The following is a 25,128-nucleotide window of genomic DNA, read 5'->3' on the forward strand; positions in this document are numbered from 1 at the left end:
AACGGGCTCATAGTGATGCTAGTATTAATGGTGACTGGGAGGTGTTTTCTATAATTTGGGGAGAGTACGCTGTCTTATGCTCCCCTGCTAAACACATATCTGAACCATTGACTACATCGCTCTGAATACGCACTGCTGATTGGATTTGTATTTAACCAATCAGATGGTTGTGTGGGTGGAACAATGCTTGGTGCTCAGACAGAGGCAGAAAGCAGAGCATCTTAAGACTTTAGCTTACAAACTTGTTTGATACACCTCCGAACCGGACCGAAACCCCCGTACCGAAACGGTTCAATACAAATAAACGTACTGTTACACCCCTACTATATATACATGTATGTGTATGTGTGTGTGTATATATATATATATATATATATATATATATATATATATATATATATATGTATATATATATATATATATACATACATACATATATATATTATTAATTATTAATATATGTACATATGTATTATATATATTTATATATATATACATTAATACATACATACATATATTGTATGTATATTATATATTTATATACATACATACATACATATATTATAAATATATGTACCTATGTTTTATATATATATATATATATATAATTCGTAATGAATCAAAATAATCAAAAATATATTTAAAAAAAAGATATACATATTTAAATTCTGCATATTTTTTTAATCTTTCCTTTCCAGCCAGGCTAATCATTTTGTTGATGTAGATGCACATATTTGCTGTACAGATTATTAAGCAATGCAACAATTTATCAAAGCTGTTAATCTATGTTATGGAGGAATGTAGTTGGTCATAGAACTGGTACCCAATGTTATTAAAAATGTATTCTGAATCGAATCGTTACTCCCAAGAATCGAATTTTGTGGTGCCCAAAGATTCACTGCCCTGACAAATAGGTTATTGTTTTTCATACCTACCATTGTTTGACTAGATCAAACCGTTCCTATCATTCCACATTACACAAAGATAAAGATGGATGATTCTTTTTAATACCGAATCAATATCTGTCTCGGCCAATACTCAAGGCTTCTGTATCGGAAGTGAAAAAGATGCATCGGGGCAATCCTTAATATTTAGTACCAGTATTTTTACAGTATTTCTCAACCCCAAAATGAGTTTTCCGCTGTAAAAACTTCCCTTCCTGTTGTCTTTGCTCCTGCTGCCCGACTAGGCAGCACACCAGTTAAGCCAGGATTGTCTTTCACCATCCATCTTCCTTCCTTTCCTGTTTAGTGTTTATTTTCATTCATTCATTTTATGGCCCTTGTTGTGGACCATAAAGGCGCTCGTACGTCCTAATGTCTCCAACTCACCTGCCGTTGGCGGCATTTGATGTATGCGGCGACGCGGATGTGCCGCCGTCAGCAAACGTCACCTTCAATAAAATGTCTCCTGTTGATACCCGGGGGAGGTGTTTAAGTCACGTCCCACCAGTAGGCGGCCACGGATATGACCCAGGACACGTTGGGGAGACTATGTCTCCGGACTGGCCTGCGAACGCATCGGGCTCCCCCGGGAGATGCTGAACCAAGTGGGAAGTCTACGCTTCTCTGCTTAGGCTGCCTCCCTTGCCAACCTGACCTTGGATAAGCAGAAGAAGACGTGATACTTCTACTAACCACTATTGTTGTTTTCCAGGTGGAGAACAGGTCCAAGACTGAGGTGTCCTTGCTGGACCTGGATGACTGTGAGTTCACTACACAAGTTCCTGAAACAAACGATGACAGATGTGAACACAGAGCATGTATTTTCTGTGTGTTTTGATGTAAAGGAGGGGTGCTTGTAATGTATAAGTATGTGTCAATGAAAGGACATTTTATGACTTGTCTTAATTTGACTACATGCTATAGTATAATTTATACGCCGAATAGCCGAACCTCGGATCCAGGAGGAAGAGTGTGGTTTTCGTCCTGGTCGTGGAACGGTAGACCAGCTCTATACTCTCGGCAGGGTCCTTGAGGGTGCATGGGAGTTTGCCCAACCAGTCTACATGTGCTTTGTGGACTTGGAGAAGGCTTTCGACCGTGTCCTCCGGAAAGTCCTGTGGGGATTGCTCAGAGAGTACGGGGTGGCGGTCCGCTCCTTGTATGATCAGTGTCAGAGCTTGGTCCACATTGCCGGCAGTAAGTCGGACTTGTTTCAGTGAGGGTTGGACTCCGCCAAGGCTGCCCTTTGTCACCCATTCTGTTCATAACTTTTATGGACAGAATTTGTAGGCGCAGTCAGGGCTTCGAGGGGATCCGGTTTGGTGGCTGCAGGATTAGGTCTCTCTCTCCTGATGGCTTCAACTGGCCAGGATCTTCAGCTCTCACTGGATCGGTTCGCAGCCGAGTGTGAAGCGACTGGGATGACAATCAGCACTCTCGGCAGGGTCCTTGAGGGTGCATGGGAGTTTGCCCATCCAGTCTACATGTGCTTTGTGGACTTGGAGAAGGCTTTCGACCGTGTCCTCCGGAAAGTCCTGTGGGGAGTGCTCAGAGAGTATGGGGTATCGGACTGTCTGATTGTGGCGGTCCGCTCCTTGTATGATCAGTGTCAGAGCTTGGTCCGCATTGCCGGCAGTAAGTCGGACTTGTTTCCAGTGAGGGTTGGACTCCGCCAAGGCTGGCCTTTGTCACCCATTCTGTTCAGAATTTTTATGGCCAGAATTTTTAGGCGCAGTCAGGGTTTCGAGGGGATCCGGTTTGGTGGCTGCAGGATTAGGTCTCTCTCTCCTGATGGCTTCAACTGGCCAGGATCTTCCGCTCTCACTGGATCGGTTCGCAGCCGAGTGTGAAGCGACTGGGATGCGAATCAGCACTCTCGGCAGGGTCCTTGAGGGTGCATGGGAGTTTGCCCAACCAGTCTACATGTGCTTTGTGGACTTGGAGAAGGCTGTCGACCGTGTCCTCCGGAAAGTCCTGTGGGGAGTGCTCAGAGAGTACGGGGTATCGGACTATCTGATTGTGGCGGTCCGCTCCTTGTATGATCAGTGTCAGAGCTTGGTCCGCATTGCCGGCAGTAAGTCGGACTTGTTTCCAGTGAGGGTTGGACTCCGCCAAGGCTGCTCTTTGTCACCCATTCTGTTCATAACTTTTATGGCCAGAATTTGTAGGCGCAGTCGGGGTTTCGAGGGGATCCGGTTTGGTGGCTGCAGGATTAGGTCTCTCTCTCCTGATGGCTTCAACTGGCCAGGATCTTCCGCTCTCACTGGATCGGTTCGCAGCCGAGTGTGAAGCGACTGGGATGAGAATCAGCACCTCCATGTCCGAGTCCATGGTTCTCGCCCGGGAAAGGGTGGAGTGCCATCTACAGGTTGGGGAGGAGTTCAAGTACCTCGGAGTCTTGTTCACGAGTGAGGGAAGAGTGGATGGTGAGATCGACAGGCGGATTGGTGCCGCGTTTTTAGTAATGGGAACACTGTATCGATCTGTTGTGGTGAGGAAGGAACTGAGCCGGAAGGCAAAACTCTCGATTTACCGGTTGATCTACGCTCCCATCCTCGCCTATGGTCATGAGCTTTGGGTTATGACCAAAAGGATAAGATCACGGGTACAAGCGACCGAAATGAGTTTCCTCCGCCAGGTGGCGGGTCTCTCCCTTAGAGATAGGGTGAGAAGCTCTGCCTACCGGGGGGAACTCAAAGTAAAGCCGCTGCTCCTCCACATGGAGAGGAGCCAGATGAGGTGGTTCGGGCATCTGCTCAGGATGCCACCCGAACGCCTCCTTAGAAGGTGTTTAGGGCACGTCCGACCGGCAGGAGATCACAGGGAAGACCCAGGACGCGTTGGGAAGAATGTCACTCATCTGGCCTGGGAACGCCTTGGGATCCCCCGGGAGGAGCTGGACGAAGCGACCCGACCTCGGATAAGCGGAAGAAAATGATAGTAGAATTTTATTGCATGTTTTTATATCTCTTTAAGTTAGGTAACCAGGGACTGCAGATGGAAATGAGCTATTGAGCTATAATCTGGTGCAGACCATGTCTGTCTTTGAGCTCAATGTCTTGGTGCATTGTCCCTTTAAATGAAGACTCAACAAAAACTATGAAATGCACAATATAGTCATCATATCCAAACATGATGTTAGTGTTGTAGTTTCGTTATATTCTGCCTTTCTTCTCTGGGTGTTTAGTTTCTCCTGCTCCCGCAAACGCACCAAAGTCCTCGGCGGTCTCTCTCAGCTTGCTGTCCGACCTGGAGGGTCTCTCTCTGACCGGGGCGTCCACCACCATGCAGGTTAGTGTGTGCGTGTTTTTCATCGAGGGGCCACAACGCAGTTATTGGCTGCCCTCAGAGGGCCGCTTGTAACGGAGAGTCATCATCAACGGTCACTCGAACAAGTATGACAATCCTCCTGGTAGTTGGGTATCCCTTTATCAATCAATCAATCAATGTTTATTTATATAGCCCTAAATCACAAGTGTCTCAAAGGGCTGCACAAACCACAACGACATTCTCGGTACAGAGCCCACATAAGGGCAAGGAAAAACTCACACCCAGTGGGACGTCGGTGGCAGTGACAATGATGACTATGACTGCTGCACGGACAGTCTCCACACGATCCTTGACAGAATCGGGTCCAAGACGACTTGGGGACCCTTTTCTGCTGCAGCCTTCTTCCGTCATCGTAGCCGTTGTGGTAGTTCTTAAATCTACTGTCTTTCGCCTGCTTTGCCGTTAAGGTCTTCACCGTATCCCTGGCTGGGGGGCAGTCAGGTACTAGGCCTTTACCAAGGGCCACCTGGAGTAACAGTAGTAAAGGGGTCAACCTCCTGGTTCCCCAAGACCCCATAGAGGAGTCTCAACTGCCGGATGCTTTTTAAGGTCATGCCCAGGACCTCATAATATTTTTTTTTACGTACTCCGCAAAAAAAAAAAAAAAGTAAAGACTGGCTGCTCATTCGACAGAATCTGAACGTGGATTCGATCGTGTGTTTTTTGTTTCTTTAAAGCAGTGGTCCCCAACCACCTGGCCGCGGCTCGATTGGTACCCGGCCGCAGAATAATTTTTTATAATTTTTTTTTTTTTTTTTTCATTTTATTATTATTATATTTTATTAAATCAACATAAAAAAACACAAGATACACTTACAATTAGTGCACCAACCCAGAAAAACTCCCTTTTTCATGACAAAAAGAAAAGATTGTACTCCTCATTCTTTATTTGACTTTCTCCGACCACAGCTGTTTCTATGGGACGAGGGTCGTATAAAGTTCACAGAAAAGGTGGTAAAACAGTTGAAAGAAGAGGTTCGTAAAACAGTTAAAAAAAGGAGGTCGCCTGGAGGGGATTCCGGTCCTGCTTCCTCTTCGCTTTTATAGTCCTTGGGTCAAAACAATATCTTTCTGTTGATTATAATACATAAAAGAAACAGGAACACCTTCATCTTGCTTCCCCCCATACACAGTGGAAATTTATGAGCCTTATTCTTGGTAGGTTCTCGCTGGAAACTCTTTTTAACTTAAAGTTTTTGCGATAATATAATTATTTCTACGCCACAGTTTTTGAGGACCAGTCATAGACAATTTTAGAGTGAAAAGCAAATTTTATTTTCACTCGCATACAAATCATTTTAACTTGGATTTTTTTCCCTGGCTTCGAGACTCTCCCGAAGATCACTGCAGGAAGACACAACAAACTCCCTTTTTTGTCTCTCATGGACACACACCTGTTGTTGTGAACTTTGGACTAGCGACGGCAAATACATCAAGGCCGCACATACACCCTCCTGTCCCCCAATCCAACGCCCTCGACGCAATCCCGTAGTGGTGATGAATGGATGGTCAGCGCCTGAGAGCTGCGGCCTACCACCATGACCTTAAACTACCTTCCCTCTGTTGCTAGATATCTCGAGATGTATGTTGTAATATGTATATGTGCTTTGCTATGGAGGTTTTTTCTCATTCCAAACTGGACCCCCTTAGGAGCCCAGTCTGGATTGTATTTTTTTACTCATCCATCCCCAGCGTTTACCTTTTTCCCATCTTTTACGGGGCGCCTAATGGCGACCCATCAGCGTTCTTGTTCTGTAACCCTGTACACTGTTTGTTTGTCTAATCTTGAACAGGTTTGTGCGGAAAAAAAAGTTTCGTTGTACTTGTTCCAATGACAATAAAGACCTACCTACCGACCTACCTATTTCCAGGCGTTGGCGGGCCATATAAAATGACGTGGCGGGCCAGATCTGGCCCCCGGGCCTAAGGTTTGACACCAGTTGATTAGCCAAAAGCTGAGTGCAACGCCTCCTCCGTCAAGGCGCGCTGAGATCTATTCTTCCTGCTTGTCTGACATCACTCGGGGGTGAAATGAGCTTCTTTCCCCGCCATTGCAACATTTCTGCTCCAAACTCTTGACCTTTTCTGACGCCTTATATTTATGTTCAGCCAGGACGCAGCGAGCGCTCTCGCCGCTTCCTGTATCCGTCTCTCCCTTTCACGCAGCCTGTCTTTTTTTTTCTTTTTTGCACCCTTGAACTCCATTTCTGTTGTCGGGCCTCGTTCTCCACGCTGTCACCTTCCATTTCTCGCGCCCCCCCCCTGTCTCCGTCTTGTGTATATCTGATGGTCGACCTTTCCCGGTGTGACGGCCTCTTTTCTCTACTCCGCCGTGTGTACTTTGTATCTTGTCTCCTGGTCCCCGGGGGGAAATGTCCGGATCATTCTTTTCTCCGCCGACGCCTGTGCCGTTCTTGCACCTGCTGGTCATGGTACAAAATCCCCCATGGCTCAGGGCAAGGAAAAACTCAACCCATTGGGGTGACAATGAGAAACCTTGGAGGGGACCGCAGATGTGGGACATTAACCCCGGGCAACCGGTGCAATGGACGTCGAGTGGATCTAGCATAATATTGTGAGAGTCCAGTTCATAGTGGATCTAACATAATAGTGAGAGAGTCCAGTCCATAGTTAATCTAACATAATAGTGAGAGAGTCCAGTCCATAGTGGATCTAACATAATAGTGTGAGAGTCCAGTCAATAGTGGATCCAACATAATAGTGTGAGAGTCCAGTCCATAGTGGATTTAACATAATAGTGAGAGTCCAGTCCATAGTGGATCTTACATAATAGTGAGAGAGTCCAGTCCATAGTGGATCTTACATAATAGTGAGAGTCCAGTCCAGAGTGGATCTAACATAATAGTGTGAGAGTCCAGTCCATAGTGGATCTAACATAATACTGATAGTCCACTCCATAGTGGATCTAACATAATAGTGATGGTCCAGTCCATAGTGGATCTAACATTATAGTGAGAGTCCAGTCCAGAGTGAATCTAACATAATAGTGTGAGAGTCCAGTCTATAGTGGATCTAACATAATAGTGAGAGTCCAGTCCATAGTGGATCTAGCATAATATTGTGAAAGTCCAGTCCATAGTGGATCTAACATAATATTGTGAAAGTCCAGTCCATAGTGGATCTAACATAATAGTGTGAGAGTCCAGTCCATAGTTGACCTAACATAAAAGTGAGAGTTCAGTCCATAGTGGATCAATGGACTGGACTCTCAGTGACTCTCACTCTATAGTGTGAAAGTCCAGTCCATAGTGGATCTAACATAATAGTGTGAGAGTCCAGTCCATAGTGGGTCTAACATAATAGTGTGAGAGTCCAGTCCATAGTGGGTCTAACATGATAGTGAGAGCCCAGTCCATAGTGGATCTAACATAATAGTGTGAGAGTCCAGTCCATAGTGGGTCTAACATAATAGTGGGAGAGTCCAGTCCATAGTGGGTACAACATGATAGTGAGAGCCCAGTCCATAGTGGATCTAACATAATAGTGTGAGAGTCCAGTCCATAGTGGGTCTAACATAATAGTGTGAGAGTCCAGTCCATAGTGGGTCTAACATGATAGTGAAAGTCCAGTCCATAGTGGATCTAACATAATAGTGTGAGAGTCCAGTCCATAGTGGGTCTAACATGATAGTGGGAGCCCAGTCCATAGTGGATCTAACATAATAGTGAGAGTTCAGTCCATAGTGGAGCTAACATAATAATGTGAGAGTCCAGTCCATAGTGGAACTATGGACTGGACTCTCAGTAACTCTCACTCTATAGTGTGAGAGTCCAGTCCATAGTGGATCTAACATAATATTGTGAGAGTCCAGTCCATAGTGGATCTGACATAATAGTGAGAGTCCAGTCCATAGTGGATCTGACATAATAGTGAGAGTCCAGTCCATAGTGGATCTAACATAATAGTGAGAGTCCAGTCCACAGTGGATCTAACATAATATTGTGAGAGTCCAGTCCATAGTGGATCTAACATAATAGTGAGAGTTCAGTCCATAGTGGAGCTAACATAATAATGTGAGTCCAGTCCATAGTTCCACTATGGACTGGACTCTCAGTAACTCTCACTCTATAGTGTGAGAGTCCAGTCCATAGTGGATCTAACATAATATTGTGAGAGTCCAGTCCATAGTGGAGCTAACATAATAATGTGAGAGTCCAGTCCATAGTGGAACTATGGACTGGACTCTCAGTAACTCTCACTCTATAGTGTGAGAGTCCAGTCCATAGTGGATCTAACATAATATTGTGAGAGTCCAGTCCATAGTGGATCTGACATAATAGTGAGAGTCCAGTCCATAGTGGATCTGACATAATAGTGAGAGTCCAGTCCATAGTGGATCTAACATAATAGTGAGAGTCCAGTCCACAGTGGATCTAACATAATATTGTGAGAGTCCAGTCCATAGTGGACTGGACTCTCTGGACATCCTTACACTTTCCATCATCGTAACTAAGCTACTGTGTTGAACAATTTCCCTTGTGGATCATTAAAGTTTGTCTAAGTGTAACATAATATTGTGAGAGTCCAGTCCATAGTGGATCTAACATAATATTGTGAGAGTCCAGTCCATAGTGGATCTAACATAATAGTGAGAGTCCAGTCCACAGTGGATCTAACATAATAGTGTGAGAGTCCAGTCCATAGTGAATCTAACATAAGAGTGAGAGTCCAGTCCATAGTGGATCTTACATAATAGTGAGAGTCCAGTCCATAGTGGATCTAGCATAATATTGTGAAAGTCCAGTCCATAGTGGATCTAACATAATAGTGTGAGAGTCCAGTCCATAGTCGACCTAACATAAAAGTGAGAGTTCAGTCCATAGTGGATCAATGGACTGGACTCTCAGTGACTCTCACTCCAGTGTGAAAGTCCAGTCCATAGTGGATCTAACATAATAGTGTGAGAATACAGTCTATAGTGGATCTAACATAATAGTGTCAGAGTCCAGTCCATAGTGGGTCTAATATGATAGTGAGAGCCCAGTCCATAGTGGATCTAACATAATAGTGAGAGTCCAGTCCATAGTGGATCTAACATAATAGTGTGAGAGTCCAGTCCATAGTGGATCTTACATAATAGTGAGAGAGTCCAGTCCATAGTGGATCCAACATAATAGTTATAGTGCAGTCCATAGTGGATCTAACATAATAGTGAGAGTCCAGTCCATAGCGAGGCCAGTAGAAGACCATCCCGAGCGGGTCAAACTCGTTTCGCCAAGTAATTAGCATATGCCTAGAATTTCCGCCGGGTCAAACTCGTCATGTCACGAGTGACACTTCCCCTGTCATCATTTTCAAAATGGAGGAGGCTGATTTCAATCATTTGAAATCGCATAAAGAGAAGAAGATTAAGAGCTATTCCGTAGGATTTAAGGTCCAAGCTATTGAATATGCTAAAAAGAACAGTAAGCAGCTATGTTTTATTATTATACCGTAGCTGCGTGTGTCAAATATGAGTCATTAAATGACTCCCGCCTCCTGGTGGTAGAGGGCGCTAGTGATCCTTCTTGCGACAACTCGGCTGCAGAAGAAGTGACAACAAGCAGCAAGAGTGAGCAGCGATCCTTTATTTTTTCCTGTCGCTTGCACTTTTAACATGGAGGATTACATATCTAAAATAAAACAGTTTTCTAAACTGGACTTTCAATCGAAGCAGGAGGTAATAAAGGAAGATCTCCATCGAGACAGAGACTTTTAAAACTGAAGAAAGATAAGGAAGACTTCTATAAACAATGTACTTCATTAATAAGTAAAGGTAAGACCATAATAACGTTTTTTTCATTAAATGTTCTTTTCTTGATGGTATCCTTACATCAGACTCCAATTTATAAGCGCAGGCCTAAATTTACCGCATGCCTTTGGTAAGCGCCGGACTGAGAAGAGGTTTTAAATTCATTAGACTGCAACTGTATTTGCAATTATTTTAAGAAGTCATAAAAACCAATGAAACTTTGGATAACTTTCGCCAACATGTTTATTATTGCACCTTTCCTGGTCTCGCTAACTTTCAGTGTTTTTCTTCACCTTGTTTAAGACGTGCAAAGTCAAATTGTCGTCGTTGGGATCGGTGATGAAGACTCTGTTATTGAACACGGCACTTGCGATAACTCGCACGTTCAACAACCCGGGCGTGGTTTATCCAGACGGCCTTTCGGCTCCTTGCCGCCGCCCTCCCGCCTGTCACTCACTTTGATTGACGGTCTCTCTCAGGCCCGGCGTTCACGCGCCGCCCCGTCTTGTCCGCCGCCGTGTGTCCTGCCTGCGCAGGTGAAGGTAATAGGGAATGGAAATGCAGATTGGGAGACGAGGGGGAACATCAACAGCTGATTTAGAGCCAATCCCATGCATAAATACACGGCGGCCATCCAGACTCCTAGACCGGGGTGAATAACTTCACCTTTCCCGCACGGGCCCCTCCCCCCGCACGTTGGCCCCGGTGTCATTTCTATTTCTGTGCAATCTGCCCACGGAGGCGGCGAGCGTGTCTCAGCTGAGCGCTCGGACCTTTTTAGAGAATTACTGCATGGTTATCAAAGGCATTTAGATTAACCTCGGTCACTGTCTCCGACCCGCCTCCAGGACGCCGCCGCTGCCTCTAATAACATTTTGACATCAGGAGCTCTCACCGACGCCTCTTAAATCCTCGCCCCCCCCCGCGCGCCGCATCCCGGGACCTCGCCCCGCGCGGCTGAGCCTGATAACGCTTCATTCATAATTAGCGCTGGGCAAATGGGGGAAATTGAACTGTCAGCGGCGGGGCGCCGGCGTTTGACCCCATCACGCCCGGAGGGGGCCATCATAATTTGTTCATTTGGTGTCCGTCAGGCCGGCCGCCGCCGTCTCTCCCTGTGGCGGGCGCTCCGGGTTCAGGTCTAATTACGAGTCAGCGGGAGGACCCAGGGCGCCGCCGTGTATAAGCCCATGCCCGACCCAAACCTCTGGCTGCCACTCAAAGAGCACTGATTGAGTCCAGGCCCACGCGGGGCAAGTCTTGTGGGCCGGCCTGCACAGACTTTTAACTTGTTTCTTACAGGGTGCTTCATATCGCTCGGTATCCATAATCATTGATATTTTATTTAAGAAATTAAGACTATGAGAGGAATATATTCATTGTAAAACATGTTTTATTTCCTGGGTGTGACGCTCGGGGCGGTATAGCTCGGTTGGTAGAATGGCCGTGCCAGCAACTTGAGGGTTGCCGGTTCGATCCCCGCTTCCGCCATCCTAGATACTGCCGTTGTGTCCTTGGGCAAGACACTTTACCCACCTGCTCCCGGTGCCACCCACACTGGTTTAAATATAACTTAGATATTGGGTTTCACTATAGATAGATAGATAGATAGTACTTTATTTATTCCGTCAGGAGAGTTCCTTCAGGAAAATTAAAATTTTCAGCACAATCCCATTCAAGTTTAGACAAACATTACAGGGAGACAGAACAGGATCGCTGACGGGTCTGCCGGCTTCCAGCGCCCCTTACAAAAAAGATGAGATACAGGTAAACAAAGAGGGGGGGGATGGGAGAAAAAAATAGAAGATTAAAATAAAATAAAAAAATCGGTCTCAGCCTGGGCCCTGGAGAGGAGGTGCAGACTGAGGCCAAGGGAAAAAACAAACAAAAAAAAATAAAAAACAACTCATAGCCATGGTACACATCCCTCTTCCATGTGTGTAAGAGGGAAACATCAAAGAACACAGAGGACATTAAAGACATTAAAGCAGCTGATGCAACAAGACACTTCTACATACAGCTATGAATAAAAAGTAAAAGAAACATATCCACTGTGGTGGCCTCTGCGGTGTTCCACGCCATCGTCCGCTGGGGAGGAGGGAGCATGGCCAGAGACAGGAGCAGACCCAACAAAGCAACCAAAACAGGCGACTCCACTTTCGGCCAGTGTCCAGTCCGCATGGATGAGGGAGGATACGTCCAAGGTGACTGAGGTGTCCGACACCTGCTCACCCAGCCAAGACACCACGAAGCCTCTCCGTCCCAGCGCTCAATGCTAGCTCCGCAGTCCTGTCCCCTCATCCGCATCGCCGCCAGTCCCTCCAAACCGACTCCGGTGTGGCAGACACCCAGCAGCTGGTCTCCATGGCCAAAAGGCTCCCAGGAAGCAGATCAGAAGTCCACAAAAAAAGCACCACAGAGGTCACGAAAGTGGCACCCCTTGTCACACAATCCCAAAGGGTCCCAGACCAAAAGGCAAAAAAATAAAATAAGACATGAAAACAAGAGGGAAACACAAAAGGATGACACAAGAGCACAGAGCTCCTGCCAACAGCAGCCACTACAGCAGCGCCATCTTGGAAAAAAAAATGTAATGCGCTACAGAAAAAGGGCTATATAAATATAATTCACTTCGCTTAGCTGGCATAGTGAAGTGAATTATATTTATATAGCGCTTTTCTCGAGTGACTCAAAGCGCTTTACATAGTGAAACCCAATATCTAAGTTACATTTAAACCAGAGTGGGTGGCACTGGGAGCAGGTGGGTAAAGTGTCTTGCTCAAGGACACAACGGCGGTGACTAGGATGGCGGAAGCGGGAATCGAACCTGCAACCCTCGAGTTGCTGGCACGGCCACTCTACCAACCGAGCTGGTGTGGTGTGGTTGCGTTCTTTCGTGGGTGCAGCGAAGATGGAACACAGCTTGAATGTAAGAATGATGATTTGTTTATAACTACAAAAACCAGACTAGGAACAAAAACACTTGCACGAAGGCACTACAAAGAAAACCAACAGAAAGCGCTAGCACAGGGGTCGGGAACCTTTTTGGCTGAGAGAGCCATGAAAGCCAAATATTTTAAAATGTATTTCTGTGAGAGCTGTAAATTATTTTTTAACACAGAATACAATGGTCAGGTTCAAACACTGATGACATCTATTAAACAGACAAGAAGCAAGGAATTAAACAGAGACAGGATTCAATTTAGCTCAATGAGGAGAAACCCGTAGACCTGTACCCTTGTACAGTGTCGTCCCACGCTCTGACCAGAGAGTTCTACGCCTTCATTTGGACTTTCCCAGATTACAACAACTAAATCCGTGCATCTCTTATTCTTTTTAATAACATAGTTATTCTGAAGCTAACTAATAATAAATAAAATACTTTTGACCATTAATGCGACTTCTTGAACAGGTGCGGTAGAAACGGTTGGATGGATTCAAATGCATGAGAATGTTTGATATTTTAAACGTTATTTTTAACACTGTGATTACCGGCGGAATTATTCATTACTTATCCTGTTAAGCAACGTCAGCTAAGATTTATCTGCGGGCCGGATGCAGTCATCAAAAGAGCCACATCTGGCTCAAGAGCCATAGGTTCCCTACCACTGCGCTAGCATGAGCTAGGGACAAACAACAGAATAGCGTGGAAGCTAAAGTACCCAAAAGTAATTACCACAATGCAGGAAGAGGGATGTTGCTCGGAAGCAAATAAGAGTCCGAGAGCGAATGGCAAACAAAGGCAGTCTTAAATAAGGAGATAATCACAAATCTGGTGCGCGTCACAAACAAACAGAAGGCAGGTGACACTAAATGGGTAACTATGACAACAGAAATAAAAAAACAGGAAGTGCCACCAGGAACTAAGGACGTCAAATAACAGGATGTGATCAAATCAAATCAACTTTATTTATCCATCCATCCATCCATTTTCTACCGCTTATTCCCTTTCGGGGTCGCGGGGGGCGCTGGCGCCTATCTCAGCTACAATCGGGCGGAAGGCGGGGTACACCCTGGACAAGTCGCCACCTCATCGCAGGGCCAACACAGATAGACAACACTCACACTCACACACTAGGGCCAATTTAGTGTTGCCAATCAACCTATCCCCAGGTGCATGTCTTTGGAGGTGGGAGGAAGCCGGAGTACCCGGAGGGAACCCACGCATTCACGGGGAGAACATGCAAACTCCACACAGAAAGATCCCGAGCCTGGATTTGAACCCAGGACTGCAGGAACTTCGTATTGTGAGGCAGACGCACTAACCCCTCTGCCACCGTGAAGCCCTACAATGGACAGGTTAAAAGATAATACAAGGACCAAGCAAACAACACAACACAAACAGAACATGTTAAAAAAATAAATAAATAAAACATAAAAACAGGTTCACAGCAGGTGTATAATGGGGCGCCATTGCGGGATGGATATCACTTAAGGCACGGGTCGATCTCGGAGGGTGTGTCAGTCGATCTCAAGCCAGGCATTAAAAAATAGACATAAAAATGAGCAATCATCAATCATACCAAGACTTCACTTTCGTCAGTTGTTTGACATTCTCGGCACCCGAGGATCTTGTGAGGTGACGCTGGCTGCTGCGAGCTCATATTTAAGAAAAAAAATCACTAACAGGGCGGACGCAGAGAAACACATTTCTAGAGACTCCGTACCTACCGTCAAAACTCTAAAGACCGACTGCACAGTTCCTGTCTTCACCATAAAAGACCTGTTTCATCCTGCCTGTGCTAACAAAATAAGAGTCTCAGAAAGCTAGCGTGCACAAGCTAGCAAGCGACGGAGTTTGATGCCAATGTATTTCTCCCCCGCCCTCAGCGACCGCTTTCTCACCTGCTTGCCCACCCGCACACTCACCTGCTGCCAGACATTAAAGGGCCACACACATATGCTACTCTCATAACAAAGTGTTTAAAAACGAGTATGCAAGTTGGACAAATGAGATGCCAAATCCAACCACTTTCATGTGGTATTGGACAGAAAGGAGGACTTTTTTTTTTTCCTCCATTTGAAAATGCGGACGTTATCATCACCACTGTCTAATTCCAATCAATGCAAGTCATCAGAATCAGGTAATACACCAACTTAGATTCCTTTCTTTCATGAAGACAAGAATATATGTGTGTTAAACATGCTTGTATTATCATTAAACACCATTAACTTGTTAACAAAAACGTCTCTTTCATAAATAAATAAATAAATATAAATTATAAATAGGAATGAGGTAGATCTCCTCGACTTGGTCAATTGAAAAGTAGCTCACCTGCAGAAAAAGTGTGAGCGCCCCTGATTTAAGGAATAAAAGTATGTTTTTAAGAGAGATTTAAAAACAGGAAGAGAGGAGGCTTGTCTAACACTCAGAGGTGGTTCGTTCCAGAGCTCGGGAGCAGCAGCAGCGAAAGCTCGGTTACCTCTAAGCTTCAGGCTTGTGTCAGGGTCCGTCAGTAGCAGCTGATCGGCTGATCTTCGGGATGGAGTGGGGCAGTAAGGCTGAAGGAGGTCGGAGAGATATGTTGGCGCCAGGTTGTTTAGACATTTAAAAGCAAATTGAAGGAGTTTGAAATTGATTCGATAACGCACAGGGAGCCAGTGAAGGGATGCTAATATAGGGTTGATGTGCTCCCGTGATATACAAACAGAGCAAGAACAGAACATGACGTGATCCAAGTCATGGATCATGACACTTGGATTATAATCCTCCTCGGATATCAAAGCAGAAAGGAAAGGAAGTGTCAACACAAGCATGGAAAACACTCAATCATTGATTTCATGTTGTTTTGTTTTATTTCATTTTATTTTTATTTTGTTTCGTTTTACTTTATTTTGTTTTTGTTTTATTTTATTTTTATTTGATTTTGATATTGACGGTGGTAATAATAATAATGGATGGTCCAACATCCGGCCCGTGGGAAGTCCCAAGTTAAAAAAGTGTTTACATATATATATTTTCCATCCATCCATTTTCTACCGCTTATCCCTTTCGGGGTGGCGGGGGGTGCTGGACCCTATCTTACCTGCAATTGGGCAGAAGGTGGGTTACACCCTGGACGAGTCGCCACCTATTTATTTATTTATTTTTTATTATAATTCTTTAAAATCTGTCCTTTCTAATCCATTTTCTACCTCTTGTTACTCTCGGTGTCTTCTAGCCGCTCAGGCAAATCATATTGTCTAAATATGCATTTTCCCAGCGATAACGTGACATCATCAAACATATATATATATATATATATATAGATATAGATATGGATATAAATATAAATATGTGTGTGTATATATATGTGTGTGTGTATGTATATGTATAAATACATGTGTGTATATATATATATATGTGTGTGTGTGTGTATATATATATATGTGTATATATATATGTATATATATAAATATACATACAGTATATATATGTATATACGTTTGTGTGTGTGTATACGTGTGTGTGTATGTATATATATACACACGTGTGTATATATGTGTGTGTATATACATGTGTGTGTGTGTGTATATATATATATATATATATATATATATATATATATATATATATATATATATATATATATACAATGGGGCAAAAAAGTATTTAGTCAGCCAGCGATTGTGCAAGTTCTCCCACTTAAAATGATGACAGAGGTCTGTAATTTTCATCATAGGTACACTTCAACTGTGAGAGACAGATTGTGAAAAAAAATCCAGGAATTCACATTGAAGGAATTTTAAAGGATTTATTTGTAAATTATGGTGGAAAATAAGTATTTGGTCAATCATTTAAAGCTCTCACTGATGGAAGGAGGTTTTGGCTCAAAATCTCACGATGAATGGCCCCATTCATTCTTTCCTTAACACGGATCAATCAACCTGTCCCCTTAGCAGAAAAACAGTCCCAAAGCATGATGTTTCCACCCCCATGCTTCACAGTAGGTTTGGTGTTCTTGGGATGCAACTCAGTATTCTTCTTCCTCCAAACACGACGAGTTGAGTTTATACCAAAATGGATACATGGATGATACAGCAGAGGGTTGGGAGAATGTCATGTGGTCAGATGAAACCAAAATAGAACTGCTCCCCTCACCTCCCAGGGGCTGATCAAGGGTGATGGGTCAAATGCAGAGAATAATTTCGCCACACCAAGAGTGTGTGTGACAATCATTGGAACTTTATATGTGTGTGTATATGTATATATTTATACATATATGTGTGTATATATGTATATGTGTGTGTATATATGTATATGTGTGTATACATATATGTGTGTATATGTATGTGTGAATATACATATATATATATATATATATATATATATATGAACATGTGTATGTGTGTGTGTTTGTGCGTGTGTGTGTGTGTGTGTGTTTGTCTTACAGCATATTCGATTGAAAGGTGTAAATAATTAAAAAACTACCACCGTTTTAATATAAAATGTTGCCGACTACGCTGCCTTTTGTTTTTTTGGACTGTAAAATCCGTGGTTGTTTTTACTGTAAATGGGAAAATGGTACCAAAGTTATTTTGCGGTAACAAACTTGCAGCTCAGTTTCCAGAATAAAAAATAACAGTGGTACAGTTTTTCTATTTACAGTATTATGTTGAACAAGCTACCTTCGATTTTACAGTAAACTGCCAGTGTTTTACCGTAAAATAACTATGGTGCCATTTTAAAAATGGTAAATAAACAGTGGCTACTTTTTTCCATCTACTTTAATATGTTTTTATTTAAAAAATCTGTAGATTTTGCGTAAAAAAACTGGTGACCAGAATTTTAATGTGAAATATCCAGATTTATTTTATTTATTTATGCTATGTGGGTTCTTCCGAGGATGTCGTAGTCGTAGTGGTTTGTACAGTCCTTTGAGACATTTGTGATTTAGGGCTACATAAATAAACATTGATTGATTGATTTATTTTACAGTGTACGTAAAAATATATATATATTTAATAGTAAAATGCATAGGCAAATCCATACATTATGCACGGTTACAAGCGGCCCCCTGGTGGCGTAACAGCGACATGGCCCCCAATGACAACAAGTTTGACACTCCTGTCTTATTTGCTCAGGCTGTAATGTGTTCATACACATTTTGATTGGGATTTGTCGTATTCTTTTCATTGGGAAAGACGTTAATGTTTCTTGTTTTCACTAACACAAGCTGGCGTCTCCAGTAAATGAGCAGTGTCACTGCTCCCTGAGTTTATAAGTGGTATCAATCACAGAAGTTGTATTTTTAAAGGTTTATCCTCACATGGTTACAGCCCAGAGACACTTCTCATCTCAGAACGCTGCTTTGAGGCAGTGCGGTAAGAAGTAGGCTTGAAGTCTTTCACAGTTTCATGGGATCAGGTGACATTTGAGCGCTCGCCAAGCTCACTGAAGGACGTAACAGCTTCGGAGTGGTTAGCGGCGCTATTACCGCTAACGTTTGCTTGATGGAAATTTTCATAATTAATCATGTAAGAATAGCTCATTTGCAGACAAATTGGCACAAATGAAGTAACCTCTTTCTGCGCTGACTTCTTGTGCTAACATTTATTTAATTCAATTTGCGCTCAAGGTCTTGGTAACTTCCCTCCATTAATTGTCATCTCCAAGTTGGGGGGGACAATTAGGCCTTCAAGTTGCATTCTGTACCTTTTTTGTGCACACAATGCAATCTTGGGGGAAAAAAACAGAAATTGATTTTCAATAAAAATCACCCCGCCCCATCTTTTTTCTGTAAATTGGCCGTCATATGCCCAGGGTGCCTTTTTGGATACGTCAGCGGGATTTTACCACAGAGGATGCTGCGAGACATTATCAACACATGGTGCGTTCAGGTGCTCTACGTACATTATCAACAATAGGTGCGTTCAGGTGCTGTAGGTACATTATCAACACATGGTACGTTAAGGTGCTCTTGGTACGTTATCAACACATGGTGCATTCAGTTGCTCTAGGTACATTATCAACACATGGTGCGTTCAGGTGCTCTAGGTACGTTATCAACACATGGTGCATTCAGGTGCTCTAGGTACATTATCAGTAATAGGTGCATTCAGGTGCTCTAGGTACATTATCAACAATAGGTGCATTCAGGTGCTCTTGGTACATTATTAACAATAGGTGCATTCAGGTGCTCTAGGTACATTATCAACAATAGGTGCATTCAGGTGCTCTAAGTACATTATTAACAATAGGTGCATTCAGGTGCTCTAGGTACATTATTAACAATAGGTGCATTCAGGTGCTCTAGGTACATTATCAACAATAGGTGCATTCAAGTGCTCTAGGTACATTATCAACACATGATGTGTTCAGGTGCTCAAGGTACATTATCAGCAATAGGTGCATTCAGGTGCTCTAGGTACATTATCAACAATAGGTGCATTCAGGTGCTCTAGGTACATTATCAACAATAGGTGCATTCAGGTGCTCTAGGTACATTATCAACACATGGTGCATTCAGGTGCTCTAGGTACATTATCAACAATAGGTGCATTCAGGTGCTCTAGGTACATTATCAACAATAGGTGCATTCAGGTGCTCTAGGTACATTATCAACGCATGGTGTGTTCAGGTGCTCTAGGTACATTATCAGCACATGGTGTGTTCAGGTGCTCTAGGTACATTATCAACACATGGTGTGTTCAGGTGCTCAAGGTACATTATCGGCAATAGGTGCATTCAGGTGCTCTAGGTACATTATCAACAATAGGTGCATTCAGGTGCTCTAGGTACATTATTAACAATAGGTGCATTCAGGTGCTCTAGGTACATTATCAACAATAGGTGCATCCAGGTGCTCTAGGTACATTATCAACAATATGTGCATTCAGGTGCTCTAGGTACATTATCAACACATGGTGTGTTCAGGTGCTCTAGGTACATTATCAACAATAGGTGCATTCAAGTGCTCTAGGTACATTATCAACACATGGTGTGTTCAGGTGCTCTAGGTACATTATCAACAATAGGTGCATTCAGGTGTTCTAGGTACGTTATCAACACATGGTGCGTTCAGGTGCTCTAGGTACATTATCAACAATAGGTGCGTTCAGGTGCTCTAGGTACATTATCAGCAATAGGTGCATTCAGGTGTTCTAGGTACGTTATCAACACATGGTGCGTTCAGGTGCTCAAGGTACATTATCAACAATAGGTGCATTCAGGTGCTCTGGGTACATTATCAACAATAGGTGCATTCAGGTGCTCTAGGTACATGATCAACAATAGGTGCATTCAGGTGCTCTAGGTACATGATCAACAATAGGTGCATTCAGGTGCTCTAGGTACATTATCAACACTAGGTGCATTCAGGTGCTCTAGGTACATTATCAGCAATAGGTGCATTCAGGTGCTCTAGGTACATTATTAACAATAGGTGGATTCAGGTGCTCTAGGTACATTATCAACAATAGGTGCATTCAGGTGCTCTAGGTACATTATCAACACATGGTGTGTTCAGGTGCTCTAGGTACGTTATCAACACATGGTGCATTCAGGTGCTCTAGGTACATTATCAACACATGGTGCATTCAGGTGCTCGAGGTACATTATCAGCAATAGGTGCATTCAGGTGCTCTAGGTACATTGTCAACAATAGGTGCATTCAGGTGCTCTAGGTACATTATCAACAATAGGTGCATTCAAGTGCTCTAGGTACATTATCAACAATAGGTACATTCAGGTGCTCTAGGTACATTATCAACACTAGGTGCATTCCGGTCCTCTAGGTACATTATCAACACTAGGTGCATTCAGGTGCTCTAGGTACATTATCTACACATGGTGCATTCAGGTGCTCTAGGTACATTATCAACACATGGTGCATTCAGGTGCTCTAGGTACATGATCAACAATAGGTACATTCAGGTGCACTAGGTACATTATCAACACATGGTGCGTTAAGGTGCTCTTGGTACGTTATCAACACATGGTGCATTCAGGTGCTCTAGGTACATTATCAGCAATAGGTGCATTCAGGTGCTCTAGGTACATTATCAACACATGGTGCATTCAGGTGCTCTAGGTACATTATCAACAATAGGTGCATTCAGGTGCTCTAGGTACATTATCAACACATGGTGTGTTTAGGTGCTCTAGGTACGTTATCAACACATGGTGCATTCAGGTGTTCTAGGTACTTTATCAACACATGGTGCGTTCAGCTGCTCTAGGTACATTATCAGCAATAGGTGCATTCAGGTGTTTTAGGTACGTTATCAATACTAGGTGCATTCAGGTGTTCTAGGTACGTTATCAACACATGGTGCGTTCAGGTGCTCAAGGTACATTATCAACAATAGGTGCATTCAGGTGCTCTAGGTACATTATCAACACTACGTGCATTCAGGTGCTCTAGGTACCTTATTAACAATAGGTGCATTCAGGTGCTCTAGGTACGTTATCAACACTAGGTGCATTCAGGTGTTCTAGGTACTTTATCAGCACATGGTGCGTTCAGGTGCTCAAGGTACATTATCAACAATAGGTGCATTCAGGTGCTCTAGGTACATTATCAACACTACGTGCATTCAGGTGCTCTAGGTACCTTATTAACAATAGGTGCATTCAGGTGCTCTAGGTACGTTATCAACACTAGGTGCATTCAGGTGTTCTAGGTACGTTATCAGCACATGGTGCGTTCAGGTGCTCAAGGTACATTATCAACAATAGGTGCATTCAGGTGCTCTAGGTACATTATCAACACTACGTGCATTCAGGTGCTCTAGGTACCTTATTAACAATAGGTGCATTCAGGTGCTCTAGGTACGTTATCAACACTAGGTGCATTCAGGTGTTCTAGGTACGTTATCAACACATGGTGCGTTCAGGTGCTCAAGGTACATTATCAACAATAGGTGCATTCAGGTGCTCTAGGTACATTATCAACACTAGGTGCATTCAGGTGCTCTAGGTACATTATCAACAATAGGTGCATTCAGGTGCTCTAGGTACGTTATCAACACAGGCTCATTCAGGTGTTCTAGGTACGTTATCAACACATGGTGCGTTCAGGTGCTCAAGGTACATTATCAACAATAGGTGCATTCAGGTGCTCTAGGTACATTATCAACAATAGGTGCATTTAGGTGCTCTAGGTACATTATCAACAATAGGTGCATTCAGGTGCTCTAGGTACATTATCAATAATAAGTGCATTCAGGTCCTCTAGATACATTATCAACACATGGTGCGTTCAGGTGCTCTAGGTACATTATCAGCAATAGGTGCATTCAGGTGTTCTAGGTACGTTATCAACACATGGTGTGTTCAGGTGCTCAAGGTACATTATCAACAATAGGTGCATTCAGGTGCTCTAGGTTACATTATCAAAACTAGGTGCATTCAGGTGCTCTAGGTACATTATCAACAATAGGTGCATTCAGGTGCTCTAGGTACGTTATCAACACATGGTGCATTCGGGTGTTCTAGGTACGTTATCAACACATGGTGCGTTCAGGTGCTCAAGGTACATTATCAACAATAGGTGCATTTAGGTGCTCTAGGTACATTATCAACAATAGGTGCATTCAGGTGCTCTAGGTACATTATCAACAATAGGTGCATTCAGGTGCTCTAGGTACATTATCAACACATGGCGCGTTCAGGTGCTCTAGGTACATTATCAACACATGGTGCGTTCAGGTGCTCTAGGTACGTTATCAACACATGGTGCATTCAGGTGCTCTAGGTACATTATCAGCAATAAGTGCATTCAGTTGCTCTAAGTACATTATCAACAATAGGTGCATTCAGGTGCTCTAGGTACATTAACAGTAGGTGCATTCGGGTGCTCCAGGTACATTATCAACAATAGGTGCATTCAGGTGCTCTAGGTACATTATCAACACATGGCGTGTTCAGGTGCTCTAGGTACATTATCAACACATGATGCGTTCAGGTACTCTAGGTACATTATGAGTGTCTCGTGCATTCAGGTGCTCTCGGGGGACAATTATGTCTTAAAGTTTTTTGCGTCTATCTTTTTTAAGCCTTTTTTTGCGCGCAAAATGCAATCTTAAAATAAAAAATCCAGAAACGGATTTTCAGTATAAATCAGCACATGGTGCTTTAAGGTGCTCTGGGTAAATACTGAGCACATGTTGCGTTCAGGTGCTCTAGGTATATTATCAACACATGTTGCGTTCAGGTGCTCTAGATACATTATCACCACATGTTGCGTTCAGGTGCTCTCTGTATATTATCAAACATGCACCAACCACAAACACCTCCCTTTTTCATGACAAAGGGAAAAAAAAAAAAAAGGACCCCCCCCCCGGGCCGCGGGACAAATTATTATGTGTTGACAGGTCTGCGGATACAAAAAGGTTGGGGACCACTGCCCTAGGTACATTATGATCACGTGTTGCGTTCAGGTGCTCTAGGTATATTATCAAAACATGTTGCATTTAGGTGCATATGGTGCATTTAGGTACTTTTGGCACATTATCAAGACATGATGCGTTCAGGTACTTTAGGTACATTATGAGTACCTGGTGCGTTCAGGTGCTCTCGGGGGACAATTATGTCTTAAAATTTTTAGCGTCTATCTTTTTAAGCCTTTTTTTGCGCGCAAAATACAATCTTAAAAAAAAAACCTCCAGAAATGGATTTTCAATATAAATCAACACATGGTGCGTTAAGGTGCTCTGGGTACATACTAAGTACGTGGTGCGTTCAGGTGCTCTAGATACATTATCGACATATTTTGCGTTCAGGTGCTCTCTGTATATTATCAAAGATGTTGCGTTCAGGTGCACATGGCGCGTTCAGGTACTCTCGGTACATTATGAACAAATGGTGCATTGAGGTGCTCTAGGTATATTATGAACACATGGTGCATTCAGGTGCTATTGGTACATTATCAACACATGCTGCGTTCAGGTACTCTCTGTATATTATCAAACATGTTGCGTTCAGGTGCACATGGCGCGTTCAGGTACTCTAGGTACATTATGAACAAATGGTGCATTGATGTGCTCTAGGTATATTATGAACACATGGTGCATTCAGGTGCTATTGGTACATTATCAACACATGCTGCGTTCAGGTACTCTCTGTATATTATCAAACATGTTGCGTTCAGGTGCACATGGCGTGTTCAGGTACTCTAGGTACATTATGAACACATGGTGCATTGAGGTGCTCTTCGTACATTATGAGCACATGGTGCGTTCAGGTGCTCTAGTTACATTATGAACACGTGTTGCCTTCAGGTGCTGTAGGTATATTATCAAAACATGTTGCATTTTGGTGCGTTCAGGTACTTTAGGTACGTTATCAAGACATGGTGCGTTCAGGTACTCTAGGTACATTATGAGTACCTGGTGCGTTCAGGTGCTCTCGGGGGACAATTATGTCTTAAAGTTTTTTGCGTCTATCTTTTTTAAGCCTTTTTTTGCGCGCGAAATGCAATCTTAAAAAAAAACAACCCAGAAATGGATTTTCAATATAAATCAACACATGGTGCGTTAAGGTGCTCTGGGTACATTATGAACACATGGTGCGTTCAGGTGCTCTAGTTACATTATGAACGCGTGTTGCGTTCAGGTGCTGTAGGTATATTATCAAAACATGTTGCATTTTGGTGCATTCAGGTACTTTAGGTACATTATCAAGACATGGTGCGTTCAGGTACTCTAGGTACATTATGAGTACCTGGTGCGTTCAAGTGCTCTCGGGGGACAATTATGTCTCAAAGTTTTTTGCGTCTATCTTTTTTAAGCCTTTTTTTGCGCGCAAAATACAATCTTAAAAAAAACCCTCCAGAAATGGATTTTCAATATAAATCAACACATGGTGCGTTAAGGTGCTCTGGGTACATACTAAGCACGTGGTGCGTTCAGGTGCTCTAGATACATTATCGACATATTTTGCGTTCAGGTGCTCTCTGTATATTATCAAACATGTTGCGTTCAGGTACTCTAGGTACATTATGAACAAATGGTGCACTGAGGTGCTCTAGATATATTATGAACACATGGTGCATTCAGGTGCTATTGGTACATTATCAACACATGCTGCGTTCAGGTACTCTCTGTATATTATCAAACATGTTGCGTTCAGGTACTCTAGGTACATTATGAACACATGGTGCATTGAGTTGCTCTTCGTAC

General features: G+C 43.3%; 1 protein-coding gene across 3 annotated transcripts in view; it reads left to right on the forward strand.

Annotated features, from left to right (window-relative positions):
- Nucleotides 1-25,128, forward strand: part of ap3b1a (adaptor related protein complex 3 subunit beta 1a) — a 140,472-nt gene that overhangs the window by 76,727 nt on the left and 38,617 nt on the right. For all 3 annotated transcript variants that reach the window (XM_061907887.1, XM_061907888.1, XM_061907886.1), the window contains exons 21-22: nt 1,657-1,705; nt 4,132-4,235. In XM_061907887.1, coding sequence (XP_061763871.1) covers nt 1,657-1,705; nt 4,132-4,235 — 153 coding nt within the window. The remainder of the gene's footprint in view (nt 1-1,656; nt 1,706-4,131; nt 4,236-25,128) is intronic.

This window comes from Nerophis ophidion, linkage group LG08 (genome assembly GCF_033978795.1).
Source record: "Nerophis ophidion isolate RoL-2023_Sa linkage group LG08, RoL_Noph_v1.0, whole genome shotgun sequence".
NCBI classification, from domain to species: Eukaryota; Metazoa; Chordata; class Actinopteri; order Syngnathiformes; family Syngnathidae; genus Nerophis; species Nerophis ophidion.